This window comes from Callorhinus ursinus, unplaced genomic scaffold (genome assembly GCF_003265705.2).
Source record: "Callorhinus ursinus isolate GAN/ISIS: 27379988/994484 unplaced genomic scaffold, GSC_fseal_2.0 scaffold48, whole genome shotgun sequence".
Lineage (NCBI taxonomy): Eukaryota > Metazoa > Chordata > Mammalia > Carnivora > Otariidae > Callorhinus > Callorhinus ursinus.
In genome coordinates this window covers 6,305,234-6,326,809 of record NW_027397110.1, presented here as the reverse complement: position 1 = coordinate 6,326,809, position 21,576 = coordinate 6,305,234, and the positions used below count along the sequence as shown (strand labels likewise).

The following is a 21,576-nucleotide window of genomic DNA, read 5'->3' as shown; positions in this document are numbered from 1 at the left end:
ATGAGGAGGCCGCTACACTCATACAGTGGCAGGGGACATGGTCAAATTGCTGATATATTTTGAAAGTAGAGCCAGTGGTATTTGCTGATGGATTGAATGAGGGAGGAGGGGGGTGCGGGGGAGAGAGGAGAGAAAGGGAGGGGAGGAGTCAACAATGTTTGCAAGGTTTGGGGCCTGAGCAAGCGCATGGAAAGTGGAGGTGCCGTTACCTGAGATGGGGAAGATGTGATAGTGGGGCAGGTTTCTGGGAGTGACCCCTGAGGGAGAGGGCTCAGCGGCCGTCCACACGGAGATGTGGCAGAGGCTATCAGCTGCATGGGTCTGTAGTTCAGGAGAGAAGTCCAAGCTGGGTGTGGGCACCTATCATACGAGTCCCCATGTTTTGCACAAAGTAGGTCGTTAGTAAATGACTGCTGTCCTGGCATGCAGGGCCTTGTGGGGGACACAAAACTAGCCACGGCCCCACTCCTGGCCTCTAGGGGAGGCAGACAAGGGCCCTGGGACCCAGCACAGAGCCATACCCTGAGAGGGGCACATGATGACACGGTGGGAGGGTAATCTAGGAAGGCTTCTTGGATGGGGTAGTGGGAGAGTCTTGGCAGAGATGGGGCAAGCATTGGAAGGCAGGTGCTACAGCTTCAGGGGTGAGATGGGAAACAGGTGGAGGAAGGCTCAACAGAGCCAGGGGGGCTGGGGTGAAGTGGACGGGTGTAGGAGCCCAACCCCTGGCTCCAACTTGGGCTCTGTGACCTTGGACAAAGATCCTTGACTTCTTTGTTTTTGTCTCTAAAATAGGAATAATAACCATACCTCCTGCATACATTGGTGTGAGGATCAAACGAGTTAATCCATGGAAAGTGCCCCCAAAGAAAGCAATGGCAGGTGCTCAAAAAATGTGACCTACCCATTAGTAGCTCTCCAAAAAAGGCAGTGTCCTCCAGCCTGGGAAGCCCGCTGAACAAGGGCAGAGGACCATGCATGAGGCCCAAGTATGAGGTACCTGGGGCTCAGATGAGGAGGGAACTTTATTCCCTTCAGGCAATGGGGACCCATGGAAAGTTCTGTGCAGAGCGATGAGGAATGTTCCATTCAGTTCTTGATTATCCCCCACCTGTGCTCAGTTTGACACATCCCCTCCCATCCCAGGCCCAACCGTCCTACCGGGCAACCTGCCTGCGGGGCTCGGGGGCACATCTCATAAAAACAGCTGAGGCTTGGTGATCGCTTACTATGTCAGTCCTCACGATGGCCCCATGCATGAGGTTGGCCCTATTATCATAACGCAGATAGTAGCTGGCCGAACCAGGAGGTAGAGACTAGAATCTACACTGGCTTCCCTTGGCTCCAAGGCTGTCCCGAGAGCCCTACGAAGTGGCCGGGCATCAGGGGAGTGTCCAGCCCTATGGATTCTCCCAGCACACAGGGTGGGGTCCTTGTGCCAGTTCACGGGGGGCAGAGACTATGAGGTGACGTGACTTGCCCAAGGCCCCACACTTGTGGGAGTTGGGACTCCAATCCAGATCTGTGAGACTCCAAATGCCAGCACCAGAGGCGTGGCGGGCATCACACACCCAACCCTGAGCTTCCTTTAACCTGGGCCTGCAGCAGGGGTGAGCTCCCTCAGTCTGGAGCTATTTCTGAGCTCTGAGGCGTGGCGGGACAGGGAAGACAGTGGATCCCCCGACTCCCACGCTGCCCCTTAACTGTCTGCTCCCCTCCTGACTTTGTCCTTTCAAAGAGGTTTTTCATCCCCAAAACCACCCTGGCTCCCTGTTCCTGGCTCTGCCCTGCCGAAGGGACACTGAAAAGCAGGCTTAACTGCATCCTCTTTACAGTTTCCCAGCCAGAAAAACCAGCAGAGGGAAATACAGTGTTTGCAGACCAGGTCAGGTCCAAGGTCACTCTATAAAAATGAATTCCTGGAAAAACATAAACCAGCAATTTACCCCGTGAATTTTATTGGCCTCAAAACAAAACAAAAAAACACCCAAACAAACAAAAAAAACTACCCCATTTGAATAACGAAGGGAGATAAACCATTCCCAGTTCCTCTTTTATTAGTGAATAAGGACACACAAAAACTCAACTGAAAGCGAACATGCAGCATCAGGTCTGATTTATTAGACGCTTTCATTTCACAAAAACCAGGATTTCTATTAAAATAGGATGATATCCAAAAGGTCTGTTTGCTTAAACAAAACAAAACAAAACAAAAAACTGTCTTTAATACAGGACAAGGCTTAGTTTTATTTTTTGTTTTTTTTTAAACAAAGCTCACATTCTCCTGACTTCACGCCTGTTACTACAGCCAGAGGGAAACTGATTTCAGAATCCATCTGATATGTCGGATTTCTTTGTGGCATCTACTTCATCGCTCAGCAGCCAGCCATGATGTCATAAGCCCATCAGATTTCCGGTAGGGGGGAAACGCTGGGGAATTGGAAAGAATGGATGTTTCTTACCCGTCAGGAAAGGGGGAGGGGGGGAAGGGGCTGGGTGTGTTTGGGAGGTGGGGGGACGGGAGGCAGGCTCAGTGTTTGTGATATTTAATGTCAGGCAGAAACCTGAAAAATCCAGCCACCCAGATGTTTTCTAAATATCCAGATGTCTGGCACTGAGCAGACCACGCTCCCCCCCCCCCCACCTCCCATCCCAAGAGGCACCCGACATTTCAGCTTTGACCTCAGGTCTACAGCGAATGCGTGCTGCCAGGAGCCGTACATCCTCAAGGCTGCCCACCCTCGGGGTTGGGAATTTTTTTCTAAATCTTTACACATGGATGACAGGAGTAACTAGGTCCAGATTTTTAAAAGCTGTTGAAGCAGTGATTTGAAAAGTTCAGTCCCTGGAATTAGCTTCCACAGAAAACACTGTACAAGCCAAAAAGGAGGAAAGAGACCCCCTAGCCAACACTCACACAAACATATGTGACTCTTAAGCCATAGGGCTTAAAAACCCAAAACAAAACCAGTGAGTCTGAGAACCGAGGACTCCAGACTGACACCGAGAAGCGATGAGCCCTCCCCCAGGAGCACGCTTCCCCCAAATCAGAAAAACACCAAACAGCTTTGTTCTTCCTGACAAAGCCCCTTGCTTCCAAGGAACAGACAGTGCCAACAAAAGCACAGGGTAGAACTAATTTACACTGAGGCTCGGGGCTTCAAGGAGTCATAAAGTACAGAAATGGCTTTGCCGGGGAAGCTGCCTCTCTACAGCTAGCAATGGGGACCCCCCTGGCCTGGGGGAGTCCCACAGACCACAGACAGAGTGGCGTTCAGGCTTCCAGGCACACACGCCCACTGAGGCCACCACCGAGGCCTGTGACATCACGGCTAATTGCTCCTGAAAATGAGCCAAGAACTGCAGGCCCCTGGGGCCCAAACCCTGCGGCTCAGCTTTGTAGGGAGCCAGGAGGAGAGGCAGCGGGGAGGGGGGCCATCTCCAATTAGAACCGAGCACTTGGATAATGAAAAAGAGGGTGGCCAAGGGGAGGGTGTCTGGCAGAGGGCTGGAGGAGGTGAGTGGGGGCTCAGGGATGGAGGGGGGACTCTGTGGCCTCATCTCCAAGAACAACCCCTGTGCTTTTCAGATGGGGAAATTGAGGGCCAGGAGTGGCTGAGTGGCCCGCCCAAGGTCACCAGGCTAATTAGCGGGACAGCCTGTACCGGGGAACAGAAAACACAGGCCTGGCATTGCACAGCTCTTCCCTGAACGTTATCTAATTTAATCCTCACAACACCCTGTGAGGGAAGGATTATCATTAACCTCAGTCACCAGAGGAGCCAATGGAGGCGCAGAGAGGTTAAGTAATTTGCCCAAGGTCACACAGCTTGTCATTAGCAGAACTCGGCCTGAACCTCTGAGTTTCACCAACTCCAAATCCAGTGCTCTTTCTGCTGGGGGGGGGGGCGGTTAAGGTTTAACTGGGAGCAGTGAATCTGATTTAAATACATATTCAAAATGCTGGTGATCCCCACAGAACAGAAGGATGTAAATCATTGCAAATTAATTTTTTAAAGCAATTCCAGTCCGGAGGGCTGGGTGGGTGGGGAGGCTGCTTTTATTCGGTCCCTGCCAGAGCCTGAATAAAGCATGCAGATGCTCTCTCTAGACGTGCATGGAGGCAACTCCCTGAAGTGGAGGTGGGGGGGGGGGGGGCTAAAAGCTTTGTTGGGCATCTGTGAGAGCATAATCTGCCACAGGAAAGGTGCCAGGCGCACAGGTCTGACAGAGCCAGGGGAGGGAGAAATTCACTGAGAGTGAAAACTAGGAAAAATAAGAAGAGTCAGTCCTTCGAAGCTTGAGTCCTACTTTCCAGCCAGGAGTTTCAGTGAATGGTGGGGAACCTGGGCAGCTATCTGTGGCCCAGAGGCATGACTCTGGGTCAGAGAGGTGCCGCCCAGGGTCGCGTCCCCTCCAGATTGGGGGAGGAGCGGGGTAGGCCACGCAGTTACTATGGCCCTGTGCCCGGGCCATCCTGGGGACCCTGCCGGCCACCACCTTCTCCAGAGTAGCATTTGAAGGAAACCAAGCCTCCCAGAGCTGGGACAGAGGTTGGACTGGGGACTAGGTTGGTCTGAGCCCAGAGAACAGGACAGGCACCTGTCCTCAGGCTTCCCCCTCCGCAGGTCCCTTCCCTTCCACTGGAACAGCCTTGGAGCTTCAGTGGGCCATCTGTGCCAGGCCTCTCCTTGCTCTCTTCCTCACCAGGCCTGCTGGTTTCTTTTACTTTATTTCAGTGAACTGCAAATGGAGTGTGGAGCCCAGGACTCAGTCCAGGGAAGGAGAGAGAAAAGTTTCTGCCATCTGGATGCCCGACCTGGCTGAGCAGCTTGCGTTTTTCTGGGGAAATTCTACCCATCCTTCATTCAATTTGTCTACTGTCTACCCAAAAGAGATTCAGGTCCTGCCTTCATGACACATTTGATGGAGGGAAACAAACATTAACCCAATAATGACACAAAAATGTCCATGGAAGGAATGGTCCCCAGACTATGACAGCCTGTCAGCAGGGCAAGTGTCAGGTCAGTGAGGTCAGGGAAGGCTTCCTGGAGGAGGTGACTGGGGCCCAAAGGTTGAGGAGCCATGACTCCCTTTGACTCACTGTCACCTCTCCAGAGAAGCCTTTCCTCACCCAAGCTTGCTTCCCATTCCCATGCCCCATTCCCTTCAGGACTATTATTCATCATCTGTGTCCCTGCACTGGTGTGCAAGTCCCAGACTAGGTCTGCCTTGTTCACCACTGAGTTGCTTGCGCCTGGGAGGTTTGATGACTACTTTTTGATCAAAAAAGTGCAAAGGAGCTGTGGTGCAGGAATCAGAGAGCCCAGGAGGGTGTAGGAGTAAGAATGGAGGCAAAAGTCACAGCCGGCAGTGACGGGACTGGGCCACCCCAAGAGCCTCCCTCGATGTGCAGCTATCTCTTCCCTCTTCTGGGCTCCCTTAAGCCTTCCCCCTGTGGCAGAAACTGGGTTTGGGGGTCTTCCTTCTCCTACAGGAGACTGTCACACAGGTACTCCCTCCCACTTGATCTGCCCCAGGCACAGCACCCCTGGGGATCAGGTAGGCGGGGACTAGCATCACCTGCCCAATAGGCTTCCTCCCCACCACTGCCTTCCCTCCTCCATTCATTCCCTCACCTGGTGCTGAAGGGTCTCCCAAAGCCACAGCGGGAGGCAGATCCAGGGGTCCCAACCCCACCCCCAAGTCCCATCTGCACCGCCCCCCCCCCCACTACCACGCCTTTCTCCTCACTGAGGCGGGAGTGACAGGAGAGAAGGAGCTCGGCTCCGGGCTCGGACCAGACCGGGTTTGAGTCCCCTCAGCGTGTGTCGTGTCGGTAAGCTGGCCTCTGACCCTCAGATTCCTCCCAGGTGAACTGGAGAGACCCCGGGCTCCAGCGGGCACAGCGCGGGCGCTTCAGGAACCTGTCTGAAAGGCTCGAAGTCAATCTCCTCTCGTTTCCCTCCCGTGCTCGGTTCAGCTACTCCCTCCCCTCCCCCCGCCCCCCTTCCCCACCCCGCGGCGGCAGCTGGGGCTGGGGCGCGGGGGTCCCGCACGGCGCCGGCGGGCCGGGAGCGGCGGACACTCTCCGGCCGCGCGCCCCGGGCCCGGCACCGCGCCTCGGTCTGCGCCCGGCCCCCGGCGCGCCCGCCCCGCGCACTCCAGCAAACTTTCCGCGGCCGCCCCCCGCGCGCGTCTACACCGCCCGGCGGCCCTGCGGCGCTCCCCCTGCCCCCCGCGGCGCTGCAGGGTGCCTCGGTCAGAGTCCGCGTCTCCACGGTCTCACTGCCGCGAGTTACGCGGACTGCCTTGACTACCTCGGGATTTTGGAGGCGCCTCAGCCGGACCGACTGCGCCCATCTAGACCGCCACGGCAGCCCCCGGGTCACTGAAGACTCCTCGGCTCAGGGACCGCGCGTCCACGTCGCCTCCGAGATGCCCCAGCTCCCGGACCGCGTCTACACCGCTCAAGGCTCACGAGGCTCAGAGCGCGCGACCCAGGACGCAGACCCAGCGACAGCCGCTTAGTGAGCGGGATGGTGCCGCGATTTCTCCCGGTGCCCCCGCGCCCCGCGAAGCCGGCCGGGGGTTGCTTACCTTGCCTGCGCCCTCACGCTCCTGTCCTGGCGGTGCGGTCCCTTTCATACATTTTGCAATATTGTCGACAGCGAAAGAAAATATTATAAATCCTCTCCCGGTCACGTGGCTGTCCCCCAATCTCCCCGCTTTCCTCTCCTTTCGGCCTTTGAGACAATACTCGGCCCCAGCGGCCGGCCGCTGGCCAGGGCGCTCCAAGCAGGCGCTGCTGGCCGCGGCGGGGCGGGGCCTGGGCGGGCAGGGGGCGGGGCCGGGGCGGGCCGGGGCGGGCCGGGGCGGGGCGCGCGGGCTCCAGCAGCCCTCCAGCGGGAAGCCCGGGCCCTGCTACAAGCGCTCCTGTACCACCTCTGATTGGTCGGCCGGCTGGCGATGCTGAGGCCTGATTGGCTGAGATGAAGAAGCGCCTCAGGCAGTGGGGTGGGGGTTGCGGATTTCATTCTTTGCCTTTTCTTTTCTGGGGCCGCCGCTGCTCTTTTGGGCCCTCCTGAGATCCGCAGCCTTTTCATCGCTGCTTCCGTGCACCCCATCATAACACTTAACCACCCGAGTGTAACTGCAGTTCTTTGCCCTTGGCGACCAAATAGGTAGCACCCTGAGGTCGGGAAACTGGGTTTGTGGTGCTCACCCGTGTATCCTCCAGGGCCTGGAACACAGGATGTGCTCAAAATGTTTGTTGATTGGATTAATGGGAAATGCGCATACAGGTTTTTGGAGCTATCTTTAAGACTGGTAACATCCCTAGAAAATGGTATTATTATTCTCTTTCAAGAATGGGGCGACTGACGTGCAGAGAAGTGCTGTCACCTGGGGAATGATGTCTGAGCTGATCCTGGGACATGCTTACATCACTGGACCTCAGATCTCTACACAGCGATGCACTGTGGAGTGTCAGGGCCTCAGTTTCCAATCTGTCAAAAGACTAGATTGATTCGAGGAGAAAGTGGTTTGGAAGGTTATTTCAGTGAATATGCCGTAGGCAGCACTGTGCTTGGCAGTGAGAATGAGACATCTCTAGCCTCCCTGTTCAATTCTGGGTCCTCTCCTTTCCTGGCGCCCCCTTCCCCCACAAATCACAGGGGACGTTAAAAGCACTCTGGTCAAACCAGGCTATCTTACCCACCTCTGAGGGTTTGGAGGCGTGTGGGAGGATTTTTCTGGGGGGAGCCACAGGGAAACTAACTTGATCAGGCATGCTATTCTGGGGGGAGGGGAGTCCTTGGGAAACCCCACTCCATCCCAAACTGGTCCTTTTTTTTTTTTCTTTTAAAGTAGGCTCCATGCCCAGCATGGAGCCCAACTGTGGGGCTTGAACTCACGACCCTGAGATCAAGACCTGAGCTGAGATCAAGAGTCAAGCATTTAACTGACTGAGCCACCCAGGTGCCCCCCCAGGCTGGTCCTTCTGATTGAAGGGCAGTCTCTGAGAGATAGAGGAGAAGGTTTCCTGTCATAAAAGAGGATGTAGAAGCTGCTCCTGGAGTTGGGTGAGAGCATTAATTGACCAGAGAAATGCTACCTGAGATCCTGGACAGCCAGGTTCAGGCATGCAGAGGAGCTGGCTTGGTGGCACAGGGAGTTCTCCTTGTGTCTCTGTCTTCACAGGCCCCCTTATAAGGACACCAGTCATTGGATTAGAGCCCACCCTAATCCATTATGACCTCATCTCAACTTCATTACATCCGCAAAGGCCCTATTTCCAAATCAGGTTACATTCACAGGTTAGGATTTCAACATCTCGTTTTGGGGGACACCATTCAGCCTGCAACAAGGCTCAATGAAGAAAGAACATTCTGGTCAGAGGGGAACAGCAACAGCAGATTACGCTCCTAGTGCCCACTGCTTTCTGGGGTCTTATCTTCAGCTCCCCTCAGTTCCTGGTACCTGGGAACTGCTTCTTCTGAGTCAGGAGCGAGCTGATCCTCTGATACGAGGCTTTCTCAAGCCTCTCTTTCCAGCAGAGCCCAGCCTGCCTGTCGCCCCCCTTCCTGCCTGCCTGGTCCCCACCCCCATCCACATCCCACATATGAGATGGACAAGGACAATAAAAGCTGTTTCACAAGCGGGTGGTGATTAATCGCCAAGTTAATTAAAGAGGCAGTAATTACACTCAGATTTCAGAGGAAGGAGCGATGTCTTGGGCAGGGATGGGTGGTCAGCCTCGGTCTCCCTGAAGAGGTGGGGCTGGAAGACAGAAGGAATTTGAAAAGACAGGAAGAAAAAGCAAGTAACACTTTTGACAAGTGGGTACTTCAACCATAGCTGTAATGTTTTATTTGACAGAGTTAGGTGGCGGGCTCAGATGTTAAGCTCATCTCTGTACTTTTCCGTGTCTTTGAAATATTTCATTAACAATAACAACAACAAAAAAATGGCAGGGGGGGTTAAGTTTGGGATTTACAGACGGCCTCAAATACCAGCGTGTCCCACTTTACACAATGGAGAGGGCCCTAAAATTATGTGTAAATTGAATCCCGTTTGCCCACCCAGTGCACCTTAACATCAGCAATGCTCGATCTTCATTTCTGATTGATTTTCCCTGGCAGAGGTGCAGAATTCTTTGCTTTAAGCGTCAGGCTCTCTCTGTCAAGTAGTTAATGACCTATAAAGCACTTAAAATGTACTGGAGGAGATGCTATTTGGAGGCACCCCGTGGTGTATCCTCTTCTTTTGTCAGTAATCACCCTTCATTTATTTGCCCTTATTGGTTTAGAATTTGCTATCAGCTTTCCCTAAAGTGAAGCCCATCAGGAAAGGTCCAATTCCATATGGGCCTAGATGGTGCTGGGGTTGGTACCCTGAGGCGGCAGCAGCAGATGAGGGAAAGGGCCGGCCTTTCCTTAAGAGTCCTTGACCCTGGGTGCACTGGTCACCTCCTGGCACACCTTCCCTGACCATCTCCGCAGCTATGGCCACCACAGCCTTCCCAGTTCCTGCTCACCATGTGTCTGCTGCCTCAACCTGTCCCCTGAGTCCTGATCCATTCTTTTGCCTGCCTTTAGGACACCTCCTCCTGGTTGCTGCCCGGATTTCTCCCTACATTGGTGCTCCACTCCTTACTTCTGGAAACCTCAGTTCCCTCCTCTGCCATGCCCCGCAGCCGGTGCCTACTCTTGGGCAACTGGAGAATGACACCTCTGGGGCCTGAATCTCAGCCTTACCACTTGCCCCCTGTGTGGACTTGGGCGAGTTGCTACATCTCTCTGATACTCTGTTTCCTCATCTATAAGATGGAAACAGTGCCTAGCTTCAGATAAGAGCGTAGTAGGCATGTAAGTATACAGGAGGCAGAGAGAACTCCATGACCCAGAGGCAAGAAGGACCCTCATGTAAGAGGGAGGGAGGAAGGGCAGGCCGGGGGGCAGGGCAGGCCGGGGTGGAGGGCTGGATGGCGGTGGACTTGGGCACCGTCCCAGGGAAGTGTGTGTGTGTGTGTGTGTGTGTGCGCGCGCGCGCGAGCACAAGCACATGATGTGTGCTCTGTCCTCTGTCCTGCAGGTCATGAACAGGGGACACAGAAAGTGTTTAAACAGGGCAGTTTGGGGTTTTGTTTTGTCTTATTAAGATCCAATTCACATATCATGAAATTCACCATTTTAAAGTGTATACAATTCAGTGGCTTTTAGCATATTCACAAGGTTGTGGAACCATTACCATTATCCCATTCTAGAACATTTTCATCACCCCATAAAGAAACCCCATACCCATTAGCAGCCATTCCCCCTCCTCCAAGGCAGGGCCAGGTTTTTTTGGAGCATCTTTTTTTAATTAATTTATTTATATATTTTTTAAAGATTTTATTTATTTATTTGACAGAGAGAGACACAGCGAGAGGGGGAACACAAGCAGGGGGAGTGGGAGGGGAGAAGCAGGCTTCCCGCAGAGCGGGGATCCCGATGCGGGGCTCGATCCCAGGACCCCGGGATCATGACCTGAGCCGAAGGCAGACGCTTAATGACTGAGCCACCCAGGCGCCCTTTTTTGGGAGCATCTTAAAGCTCTTGGCAATCTCCCACTCCAGGCTTGAACCCAGGGAGAAGACAGAGGTGCCCTGCAGCACTGAGCTGTGGGGGGGGAGCTCCAGCCATGGGACCAGGCCAGCCTGGGATTGTCTCTCTCCTCAGCCTCTCCCAGCTTCCTCACTGTATCCCAGGAGGCAGGGTAACCCACTGCACAAGGCTGAGGAGGGCCAAGGTGTGGGAGCTCAGGGCTCACTTTGTATCAGCACAGTTAGCATTTTTATTTCTGGACCTGGTCACTCGGTTCCAGAGTCTCCTTCCCCGCCCCCTGGGACTTCCCCCTGGCCAGAATTTTCCTAACAGGTCAAGGGGGCAGCTCTCCTGGCTTCACTCTCAATACACAGCACTTGAGGGCTCCTGCCCACAGGAGGCAGTTGGCCATGAGGCTGATGGAGGCGGGTGGGAGGCATTTGAGGCTGAGTGCAGAGAGGTCAGAGAAGAGGGCCTTTTTAAGGCCTGAGCAGCCCTGAGTCTCCCCTACCAATCCAGCCATTGTCTGGGTGGTTCTGACCTGGCCAGAAGATAAGGACCCACAAGGGGCTTCTTCAGTGCTCCCATCCTGCACCGTGCCACGGGATCAGTGCTGCTGGCTGCTCGGAGAATCCCAGGTACTGCATGGTCAGGGCTGTCTGGCTTAGCCTAGAGGCAGCTGAGGCAGGAGGAATGGCCATCTGGTGAGGCAAGGGACAGTGGTCAGAACATTGCTGAGCCGGCTAAAGCATCCCCTGGCAATGACAGGGGCTTCTGGGATCAATTAGCAGAACCACCCTAACAGGGCTCGCGGCCCCTGATGTAAGCTCCACGGGCACGTGTCATCGATCGGAGCCTCTGACAGCTTTGGGAGCCCGGAGGTGAAGCCAGAGGCCGCTGCTCGCTCTCGCTCTCGGCTCTTGCCTTTCTCTTTCTCAGGTGCCTGGGCCTCCAACCACTCCGCGCAGAGCCTGCCCGCTCCCGTCTGCAGGGCCGGTGCCAGACTTCCAGACCCTGCACATTCATGGCCTCACCTCTCCTGGTACGGATGGAGCACCACGTCTGTTTCAATTTTCACCTATATAAAATGGATCACGTACTAGAGATCACTTCCTGGAAACTGGAAAATAAAATCATTCTTCCTCTTTCAGTAAGAACGGGCACTAAATCGCCAGAAAAGGAAAAAGTTCGCTTATTCTTTAAACAAATGGCTCTTGAGCCCCTCCTATGAGTCAAGCACAAGGAGAAACACACAGCATCTTCACCATGCTCAGGAAGTTCGGAGTCTGCTGGGGGAGATGGCTGTGTGTGAAACGATTCAACTCAAGGAGGTCGGAGCAGTGAGAAATGGATGAACTGCTTGGTGGGGGAGGAGGGTTGAAGGAAGACCTCACAGAGGAAGTGGCATTTGAGCAGGAATTCTTCAGGCAAAGAATGGGGTGAAGGGCCTTGGGACCGAGAAAATGGGAGGAGCACAAGTTCAGAGGTGGTGAGCTTGGCATCTCGGTGAACTGCAGCTGTGGGTGGGAGCATGGATGGGGCTTGGGGTGCCTGGGCCAGTGGGAGCTGGTCAGAAACAAGGCTGATGGACTCCATGAGAACAGAAGCATCTGTCTCTTATCCCAGTCTCAGCACAAGCACTGGCACAAAGTTGGAGCTGGACCAATGTTGAAAGAATGAAGGGGTTGTAAGACCCCTAAGTACAGGGCTGAGGAGTCAAGGCTCCAGCCTGTGGATGGTGGAAGCCACTGTGAGGTTTTGCACAGGGTGTGAGGTAGGGGTCCAGCTTCATCCTTTTGCATAGGAATGTCCATATCTCCCATCACTAAAAAGCCTGTTTTTGCCCCTATTGCATTATCTTGGCCCCTTTGTTGAAATAAATAAATGTGAGGTACTACAGGGTTTTGAGAGGGGAGAAGCATGGTCAGCTCTGTGCTATTGAAAGATCAGTGGCAGAGACTGGGAAGGGACGGAAGGAGAAGGGGTTGAAGGGTGACTAGATGGGTGGGCTGGACCCAGGAAGGAGGGGGAATTGGGGAGAAAAGCTGTCCACTGATCAGGCTGGGGCTCCCGTAGGGAGCTGTGCCCTGAACCAAAGCCATGAGCTCAGCCAGCCTGGGCTACCCAGGCCTGCCTGTGGCACTCACCAGGGAATCAGAATGGGGTGCGTGAAGGGGCTGAGAGAAAAAACCTGTGCTCCTCAGCCCCTCAAGGTCCACAAAGTGGTAAACTTAAACCCTCTCCAGATACAGCCATTGCAAGGAGGTTTTCAGGTAACGAGAGGGTTGTAAAGGCAAAACATTGCCAATTACGGCAGCATTATCCCGGATTAGAAAGCTTCCAAGAGGCGGCTCACACCTCCAGGCATGTTGTGCCCGGAAATTTCCAGGGAAGGCTAGGGATCCAAATGTCTAGGCTGCCTGAAGCCAGGCCCCACAGTGTGTGCTGTCTGCTGGGTGGGCCCAGGTCCACCAACCTCTACAGACCTGCCTTCATTTCCCCCCCAAAGATAGACGGACTGTGGGGAAGAAGGACTCCCGCCCCACCCCCCTACAATTCTGAGCAATGTAAAGCTAACAGTGTATCTCTGGCAGAAATTTGTCCCTTCAAGGACTTCCCCAGCCCTGGGGGCACTGAGTCTATCTAAGACACTTTGTGCAAACCCCTCCCCCCTTCATCTGACCCATGGAGTCCGAAGGACCACCCACAGTGAAAGCAGCCCAGTGCTGCCCCTTCTGGGCTATATGACCTTCAGCCTCCCTGAATCACAGTTTCTGCTTTGGTAAGATGGGGAGACAAGCCCCCCCCCAACACTTCGCAGGGTGTTTTCAGGATTAAATGAGAGAGTGCAGATAGAAGCCTTGAAGAATGGAAACAGTACAAACTCCGTGCGTGACTACTTGGCAGTGTCTGCTAAAATAGTAAATGAGGCCCACACCCTGGGCCCCAGTGAGTCCTTTTCGTCATTTCCCACGGAGAAAGTTCTGCAAATTATGTCCAAGGATATTCCCTGCAGCACCTTCTGTGAGGCTGGAAATTGTAAACAACCGAAAAGGCCATTTATAGGGCCCTGGTTAAATTAGGATCCATGGGTACTGTGGAATCCTTTGCTGTAATTAAGGAGTCTGGCAGCTTCTGCGCGCTGTCACAGGCAGATCCCCACCACGTGGGGCTGCATGAACAAAGCAAGCACAAACACCTACAGAATGATCCCATTTAAGCTTTCAGAACCCTGCACAAGCACTATCAATTGTCTATGTTCATATATATGCATATATGTATGTGGATGCAATGAAAACAGCCTGAAAAATAAAACCACACCCCGATGACCCAGGGGTCGCCCCGGGAGGGGCCTGGGATGGAGGCTACGACTGGCCGGAGCACCAGAGGGAATTTTACCGCCTGTGTAGCCCGCTTAGATAAACACACACAAAATGCCGAGAACAGAGAGTAAGGGCCTGACCGGCCGGTGGTCAAAGCTCACAGGCCGAAATTAGGACCACAGGTCAAGGAAGGAGCCTAGTAAGGAAGGGGACCCAGCGCCTCCTGCTGGTGTCCGGACCCGTGGAGTCTGAATCTGGGTGTGAGGAAGCCCCTCAGGTGGGTAAGTGAAGTTCCCTGGCCTTGTCAGCCTGGCTGGGCTGGGGCCACAGCCCACCTCTCCTGGCTGAGCGGTGTGCCAAGGAAACTATTGAGCTGCATAAAAATCCATCCTGGAAATCCCAGAGGCATCCTTAGAATGGAGTTCGCCTTTAAATGAGAATGTTAAAAAAAAAAAAAAAGAAAGAAAGAAAAGGCAGATTTGCCCGTAGCCTGGTTTCAGGCTACTAGTGAGGGCTGGTGGCCAAAGCAGTGGCTATGCTGGGCCGTGGCCCCCAGGCCATGGTCTGCAGTACTGGCTGTGAGGGGGAACCCCAGCCCCACCGAGGTTCTGTGTGGAACCACACGTGTTCCCATGGAAACTCTGCTTCGCAGAATCCTCTGGAAATTGTTGCTGAGGAGGGGCCGCCGCTTCCCACACCTATTTTGTGTTCCTGGGTTTGGTTTCCAGGGATGGTTTTTCTCAAGCAAGCACCGAGAGGAGAAGGGGCAGAGCGGGGGAGGGGCTGGAGGCTGAAGCCAGAGGGAAGGGGCAGCGCTGGCCATTTCTGAGTGGCTGCCCCAGAGAGGCCTTCGGAGATGGAGGGTGTCAGGAGTAGCTGAACCGTTTCAGACGCCCGAGACTCTGCAGGGGGTGACCCGGGAGGGCAGGCAGGCTCTGCTGAGAGCCGGGAGGAAATCCCCGTCAGAGCCAGGCAAGCCAGATTGAGACCCTGATGGGCCTGACTGCCCCTCTGAAGGGGTGCCTTGGGGCAGGGTCTGGGTGGGAAGAAGGGGTGCCCGGGGCCTGGCCCTCAGGGTGGGGGGGAAGGGGGGGCTTCTGCCCAACCTAGGCCCGAGATCCACCCTCAGGATGCTGCCATCCACCCTTCGGGTCTGAGGCTCCCCTCACCCGGGTCTGACCTGTTCCCCCTCAGATCCCCCTCCCTGTGGGGGTGACAGAGCCTGGGACCCCATCCCCGGAGGGACGCCCATTCCTTGTTTAGCGGACCCCCCTCCACACTGTTCTGCGATGGCCTGCTTTTCCTGGAAGATGAGTGGAGAGGAAAATGCACACCCTCTGAGCCTCTGTAGGAGTAGAGTTCCCCATCTGTCCTCTCTGAGCCACACTGAGCGGTCTTGTCACTGCAGCCGAGGCTCAGGAGGTCATGGCCGCTGGGAGGTGGAGCTGGGGTTCGAGAGAGGCCAGCAGCCACCCAGCCCCAAGGAGCTCCAAGTACGGTTCTTCCCTCCTCCGCTCGTTCAGAGTCCAGAGTCCACACAAGCCTGCCCTCAAGGAGTTCAGCTGGAAGCCCTCTCTGTCCCTTCCTCCTCCCTTACTACCACCTGCACCCCCTGCAGGAATCTGCCACCCCTTGCCCCTGCACCAGCCCGTCGGACTCTCAGTCCTGCAGGTGAAGGGACAGGTTCCGCGCTGGGAGTCCCAGGATATTCTTACCCCACCCCTCCACCTTGACCCTCCTCCTCCCTGCCTCTCTGCCTGCTCCTTGGAGACCTCGGCACCCTGCCAGCCCTGCCCCCACTTGGTCACTATGTTGGCAATGGCTGTGTGTACAGAAGGGGGACAGTTTGGTTCTGAAGGGCCTCACAGGCCATGGGGAGGAGTTGGGACTTTGTCCCAGTGAGGTGGGCACTGTGGAGCAGGAGGAGGGATGTGATCCCATGCAGGTTTTTTTGTTTTTTTTTTTTAAGTTTTTTATTTGTTTATTTCAGGGAGAGAGAGAGAGCATGAGCAGGGAGGAGGGGCAGAGGCAGAGGGAGAAGCAGGCTCCCCGCCGAGCAGGGAGCCCGATGTGGCACTCAATCCCAGGACCCTGGGATCATGACCTGAGCTGAAGGCAGACACTTAACTGACTGAGCCACCCAGTCGCCTGCAGGGTTTTGTTTTTTTTTTTTAAGATTTATTTATTTATTTGAGAGAGCGAGCGAGTGCATGGGAGAAGGGCAGAGGGAGAGGGAGAGAGAAACTTTAGCAGACTCCATGCTGAGCATAGAGCCCAATGGGGGGCATGATCCCATGACCCTGAGATCAAAACCCAGAGATCATGACCCCTAGATCACGACCGGAGCCGAAACCAAGAGTCAGACGCTTAACCACTTAACCGACTGCGCCACCCCGGCGCCCTGATCCCATAAATGTTTTATCTGGATGCCCACAAACTGGTGGCCCGGTACTGCTCAGGACCAGAGTCGGGGCCCCTCATTGTCCCTGGACATGTTTTGTGCGCAAGGGCCCCTCAAGGACCTCTGGGGCAGCCCGGGGGTGGGAGGGAGGATTTTACAAATGAGATAGTAGAAAGCAGCAGGGATGGGGGAGAGCACGGGAGGGAAGGAGCAGAGCCCCACAGCCTGGGTGATTCCCCACCCTCAGCCCGTCTGCATGTGAAATGGGTTCCAGCAGGGCTGCTGAGAGGGAGAAATGAGCACTTGAAGCCGCAGAAATGGGTCTGTTCAAGCATCGAGGGGCCGCCGTCTGCCTAGGGCCTGAGCTCCAGCAACACCAAGGAGCCTTCCACCTGTCAGAGGCGCCCTAGGCACCAAGCCCTGCAGCTAGACTGTGTGAGGGAGGAGGGGTCCTCAAAGCCCTGGGCTGGGGGCACAAGGCCGACCAAGAGAGGAGGAGGGTGGGGTCCAGGTAGGCCAGACTGCGGCTCTGGGGGACTGGGCCTCAGCGGGAGAAGGAGGAGCAGCCGAGGCCTTGGAGGATGGTGGCAGAGGTGACAAAGCAGTGAGTACAGATGGCCAGGCTGATGGGAAACAACCTTGGGGTCCTTGTTGGAGGATGGAGAGCTTCAGGAGGTTCAGCTCATTCGGCCAGCGTCTCCCCATTCCCTGCCCCAAACATGCCAGATCTCCTTCCTCGCCCTCCCGGCTTCAGGCCCCCAGCCTGACGACCTCCACTCAGCCACCTCCTGGCCCCTAGCTTCATCCCCAAGCCCAGCCCAGCCTCTGCACAGCTCCCCTCTTGCCCACAACCCCTACCTGCCCCTCCTAGCCCCCTGCTCTACTTTGCATGGCTGCCCTGTGCCTTCGACCCAGCCGGGCAGGGGGCATTTTTGCAACTGTTCCTTTCTGTGTTCCTGCTGATGCTCGTGCTCACAGCACTGACAAGGGCCCCTTGCCGGGAACCTCCTGAGGAGCTCGTGGCTGGCCTTAACAGTCTGCGGTGCAGGCTGGTGCCGAGAGAGCCTGTGGATCTTGAGAGAGAGAGGAGGGCTTGGGGAGGGGTGGTGTCCGAGAGAGCCCATGGAGTCTGGAGGATGGGCTGGCAGGCTGAGGGAAGAGCCCGGGCAAAAGCCAGATGCAAGATGCTCAGTGGGTATGGCTAGGCCACAGAATGGGGGGTAAGGGGCACACCCAAGGCTGGGAACACCTTGAATGTGGGGGCAAGGTGATGGGGCACCCCAGGGGCCTCGCTCCTGGTGCGGGGCCAGTCCTGTGGAGGGAGGGGCTGCCGTGGGGCCTTGGATCCAGGGCCAGATCTATGCGCCAGTGGAGCTCGTCCTAGAAGTTTTCATAGACCATGTTATTAAATTCGCTGTCATCCGTAAATCCGTGCAGTTTCTTCTGTGAAAAGAAAGAAAAGAACAGAAGGAAGGAAGGAAGAGAAAAACAATAGGAAGAGAACAAAGTTGCACTAATTTAGTTTTAGCCAGAGGCCAACAGACAGCTCCCTGCATGGCTTTGACAGGGGACAGTACTTGTCCCCAAGGCCTCCCCGCCAACCTCTTCTCCCTCTATTCTACCCACCCTGGCTCCCGGCCCTCCAGCCCCTCGGGCCTCCGCACAAGCTCTTCCCTCTGTCTGGGGGGCTCCCTCACGCCCACCTGCTCCCCAGCTACCCCCTACTCCGCCTGCAGGGTTTGGCTCAGCGTCCCTGGGAGCCCCCTCCCCTAGCCCTAGTCGGGTGCCTCTCGGCAGCAGACCCCTCACAGGGGGCTGCAAATGCCTCTGTTTGTTGGGTCAGCACCTGTTCTTGCAGACCCAAGGCTCCCGGGGGGCAGTGCCACATCCCGCCATCCTGGCCAGCCCCACAGGACTCGTCACAGGGCGGACACTGCCTAGGACGGCCCAGACATCCTTGGGGGTCTCAGCATGGGGAAGCCCTGTTTCCAGTCAGGGCCAAGTTCAGGGCTGAGTATAGACAGGGCTTTGAGGAGAGTCAACAATGTCATCCTGGGCCCCCTGGGCTGGGGAAGGCCAAGTACCAGCCCCCTCACTTCCTGACGCCTCTTCCAAGGTGTCCGTGGACCGACCCACCACCTGTTGGCTCCTGTACCAGCTTGCTAACCCCTTGCACTTTATGGTGCCCGAAGCTCTGGCGCAGACATACTTAAGCCGGAACTCGTCTGAATTCGGGGCAGCTGGTTTTGCAGGGAAGTGTCACTCATCCCCTTAACAGATGAGCAAACTGAGGTTCAAGAGGGAATCACGATCAGGTGATATGCCTCGGCCCCCATCATGATGAGAACAGAGGCCGACCGGGCCAGCCCAGACTCTAGCTTCCACCTCTAGCCAGTGTCAGCCTGGGGACAGCCGGAAGCCTCGCAACACCCCCTGCCTGGTTGGCCAGTGTAGACACTGCTCACCCTGCAGAAGCACCTACTGGTCCCAGGACAACATTTAACCTTCCTGGCAAATCTCTGAGCAGCGTGCAGTTACAGAGGGGACTCAGGCTCGGAGGGGAGCCCCTTGGCTGGGGTGGCACAGCTAGGAAGGGAGGGAGCAAGGTTTCAGACCCTCCAGTCCTCCTAACCGCTGGGCCGCCTGTCTAGGGGAGAGGGCTTGGACTCAGCCGCAGATGGCTCACTCCTGTGGTCCTATTTACCCCCATTTTACAGACAAAGAGAAGGTGCGGATGGAACAAGAGGAGGAGCCAGGCATGCTGCCCCCCCACCACGCGCCCCGCATACCTGGGAGTGGAGGCTCTGGGTGGTCGGCAGGCTGCTGGCCTCATTCTGGATGCAAGAGTAGATTTCAGTGTCTCTGCGCTGTAGGGCCTGTGGGAGAGGGCGAGGGTCAGAGGAAGGTGGACCAAGGGGCAGGGAGAGGGTCCCAGCAGCCAGGCCTCCCTGTTGATCACCCCTGCCTGCGGGAGCCCAGGGAACAGTCGGAGCCCTCCGGGCCGCAGCCTGTGAGGGGACGGCCACATTGCCCCGCCACGTCACGCAGCACCACACTGCCACACCTTTGTACCTGCCGTCTTCTCTCGCAGTCACCTTGCCCTGTCCCTGCTCGTTCAAGGCAACTCCTCTCTGCACTCCGTCGCCTGCCTCATCCCATCTCGAGGCTCCATTAGAGTCCTGTGCTCAGCCCGGGTGGGCCCTCCCCATCCTTCTACCTGGCAGCAAGAGGAGGAGCCCAGGCCCATTCCCACGGTCCCACTGTCCTCAGGCCCTCAGGAACCTGGCTGCCACATCCCCAGCCATGACACCGTGGCCATGGCTCCAGTAGGACGGCCTCCTGGCATCTGTCCTCACTCCCGGGTCCAAAGCTCCTGCCCCTGTGAGGGTCCTGGCCACCCATCCTCCCCTCTAGGACTCCTTTGACACCCCCACCTCGGCCCGCGGATGACTTAGGCACCCACTGGGGTCACACACCTCTCCCATCAAGCTGTACCTGGTTTGCCTCTGGGCCACCAAACTGACAGTTTGCTTAGCACATTCGGACAACGGCCCATACAAACTATGAGCTCCTTGCCCACTGGATTGCGTGTCTTGGGGCCACGCTCACTCTTGGCCCAGCTATGAGCAGCCTGATCAGAGGCCTCAGGAAGGTAGAAAGAACCAGGCTTTGAAATCAGACAAGACTAAGCTCAGCTCTCAGCTCTGACACCTGCCAGCCCAGGGCAGCCCCTGAACCTCTCTCCATCTCCCCATCTGTGAGATGGGAATAATCATATTTCTCTTGCAGGTTCGAAGCATGATTAAGTGAGATATTGTATGTGAAGGGCCCAGCTCAGGGCTTGGTAAATAGTAGGCGTTTAATAACTGCTGAATGATCATCAGTTGAATGATACTCAAGGGGGAGCCTGATGCCTCCCTTCCCTCTCTGCGGTCACAGCCTGGACCCTCCTTCAGACTCTGTCGGGCACCCGGTCCCGTGCAAGGAGCAAATGCCGTTCTTTGGAGTTGTCAGAGCAGAGCCACCAACAGCCTAAGCAAGAGGCAAGAACCTTCCCTTCCCTCGTGTACTTGTCATATGGATGCCGGCTGGTTGCCAAGGAGGTGGTTTCCCTGGCAACAGGCAAGCAGGGGTTGCCGAAGCAGGCTGGAGAGACAGGTGGTGCTCTGAGGCAAGGGGAGGGGGTGGGGAGGGGAGGAGGGAGGCGCTGAGAGGTAGCGGTGCATGAAAACCCGTGTAATAAACCATTGGCGCTTGGGAGACCCTCACTTCAAGGGCATCACACACAGAGATGGCTCGGCAGCCCTGGGAATCAGTTCAAGGGGCCCTGAGTCAGAAAGAGGGTGGGTCTTGGGAGAGGGGCTTCTGACCTCCCTCCGGGTGGGGAAGGGGCAGGACTGCCCTAAGGAGAAGCCCCATCTTCAGTAGAAGACAATGTCCAGGGCCTGCTCTGGCCTATCGGGTCTTCACGCCTGCCCAGCGTGCCAGCAAGCCGGGTACGCAGAATAGACATCCGTTGCTCAGCAGCCCTGTGCCCCCACCCCCTGCCCACCCGGATCTGGAGACTTGCACAAGGCAGCCCCTCCAAACTGTACACATCTGGTCACAGAGTGAAGGGAAGAAAGGGGCCTCCTTGCTGACACCTCAGCAGGGGAGCAGATCTGGGGTCCACAGGTGGTTCCCTTCTCCCTCATGTCCGGCTCACGCAGGCCTCCTGTCGCACATTAGCCCAGAGAGGCTCAGAGATGTCTCAGGTCACACGGCCTCACGGTGGTGGAGCCAGGATTGAGACTCGGCCCTCCTGCCCCAGCTCTGCGTGCTCCCACTGGGCTGGGCAGTGGCTAAGGGATCTCTGAGCTGGTGAGGAGCACCGGGCACTGGGACCGCACGGGCCTCTGACACACGTTGGCGGCTGGCCATGCTGAGGGCAGGAGCAGCTGTGGGGCTAAGGACAGGGGAGGCTGCAGAGGCTGCAGCCCATTAGCAGCTGCGGAGTGAAGCCTTTGACAAGGCCTGACCTGCTGGGCTGCATTTGCATTCAGAGGGTGACCCGCATCACTGGGCTGTGACATGCCTGGCAGCCTTGTCAACGGGACACCCTCTGAGGCTCTGCACCAGACCCTCCTGGCCTTCCTTGGTGGTGATGGAAACTGCCTCCCTCAGGGTGTGCTTTTTGGGAGAAGACTGCCCTGGCCTCTGAATGGGCTGCACTGGGCTCGGCTGGATGGGGCTGTGTTGTATCAGGCTGTGCTGGGCTGGGCTATGC

At 56.2% G+C, this 21,576-nt stretch overlaps 1 protein-coding gene and 1 long non-coding RNA gene across 7 annotated transcripts in view; both read right to left on the bottom strand.

Annotated features, from left to right (window-relative positions):
• Window positions 1-2,099: 2,099 nt before the first annotated feature.
• Window positions 2,100-6,798, bottom strand: LOC141370857 (uncharacterized). Its single transcript, XR_012375305.1, has 3 exons — window positions 6,601-6,798; window positions 5,755-5,931; window positions 2,100-2,430 (listed from the first exon to the last, which is right to left on the bottom strand). It is a non-coding gene; the product is annotated as an uncharacterized lncRNA (long non-coding RNA).
• A 9,267-nt stretch (window positions 6,799-16,065) lies between these two features.
• NFAM1 (NFAT activating protein with ITAM motif 1) overlaps window positions 16,066-21,576 on the bottom strand; it is a 103,251-nt gene continuing 97,740 nt past the window's right edge. For 5 of the 6 annotated variants that reach the window (XM_073882687.1, XM_073882686.1, XM_073882684.1 and 2 more), the window contains 3 exons: window positions 19,100-19,186; window positions 17,431-17,753; window positions 16,066-17,375 (listed from right to left, as the gene is read on the bottom strand). In XM_073882687.1, coding sequence (XP_073738788.1) covers window positions 17,691-17,753; window positions 19,100-19,186 — 150 coding nt within the window. In that variant the 3' untranslated portion in view covers window positions 16,066-17,375; window positions 17,431-17,690. The remainder of the gene's footprint in view (window positions 17,376-17,430; window positions 17,754-19,099; window positions 19,187-21,576) is intronic. The other variant, XM_073882683.1, reaches the window with a different exon arrangement.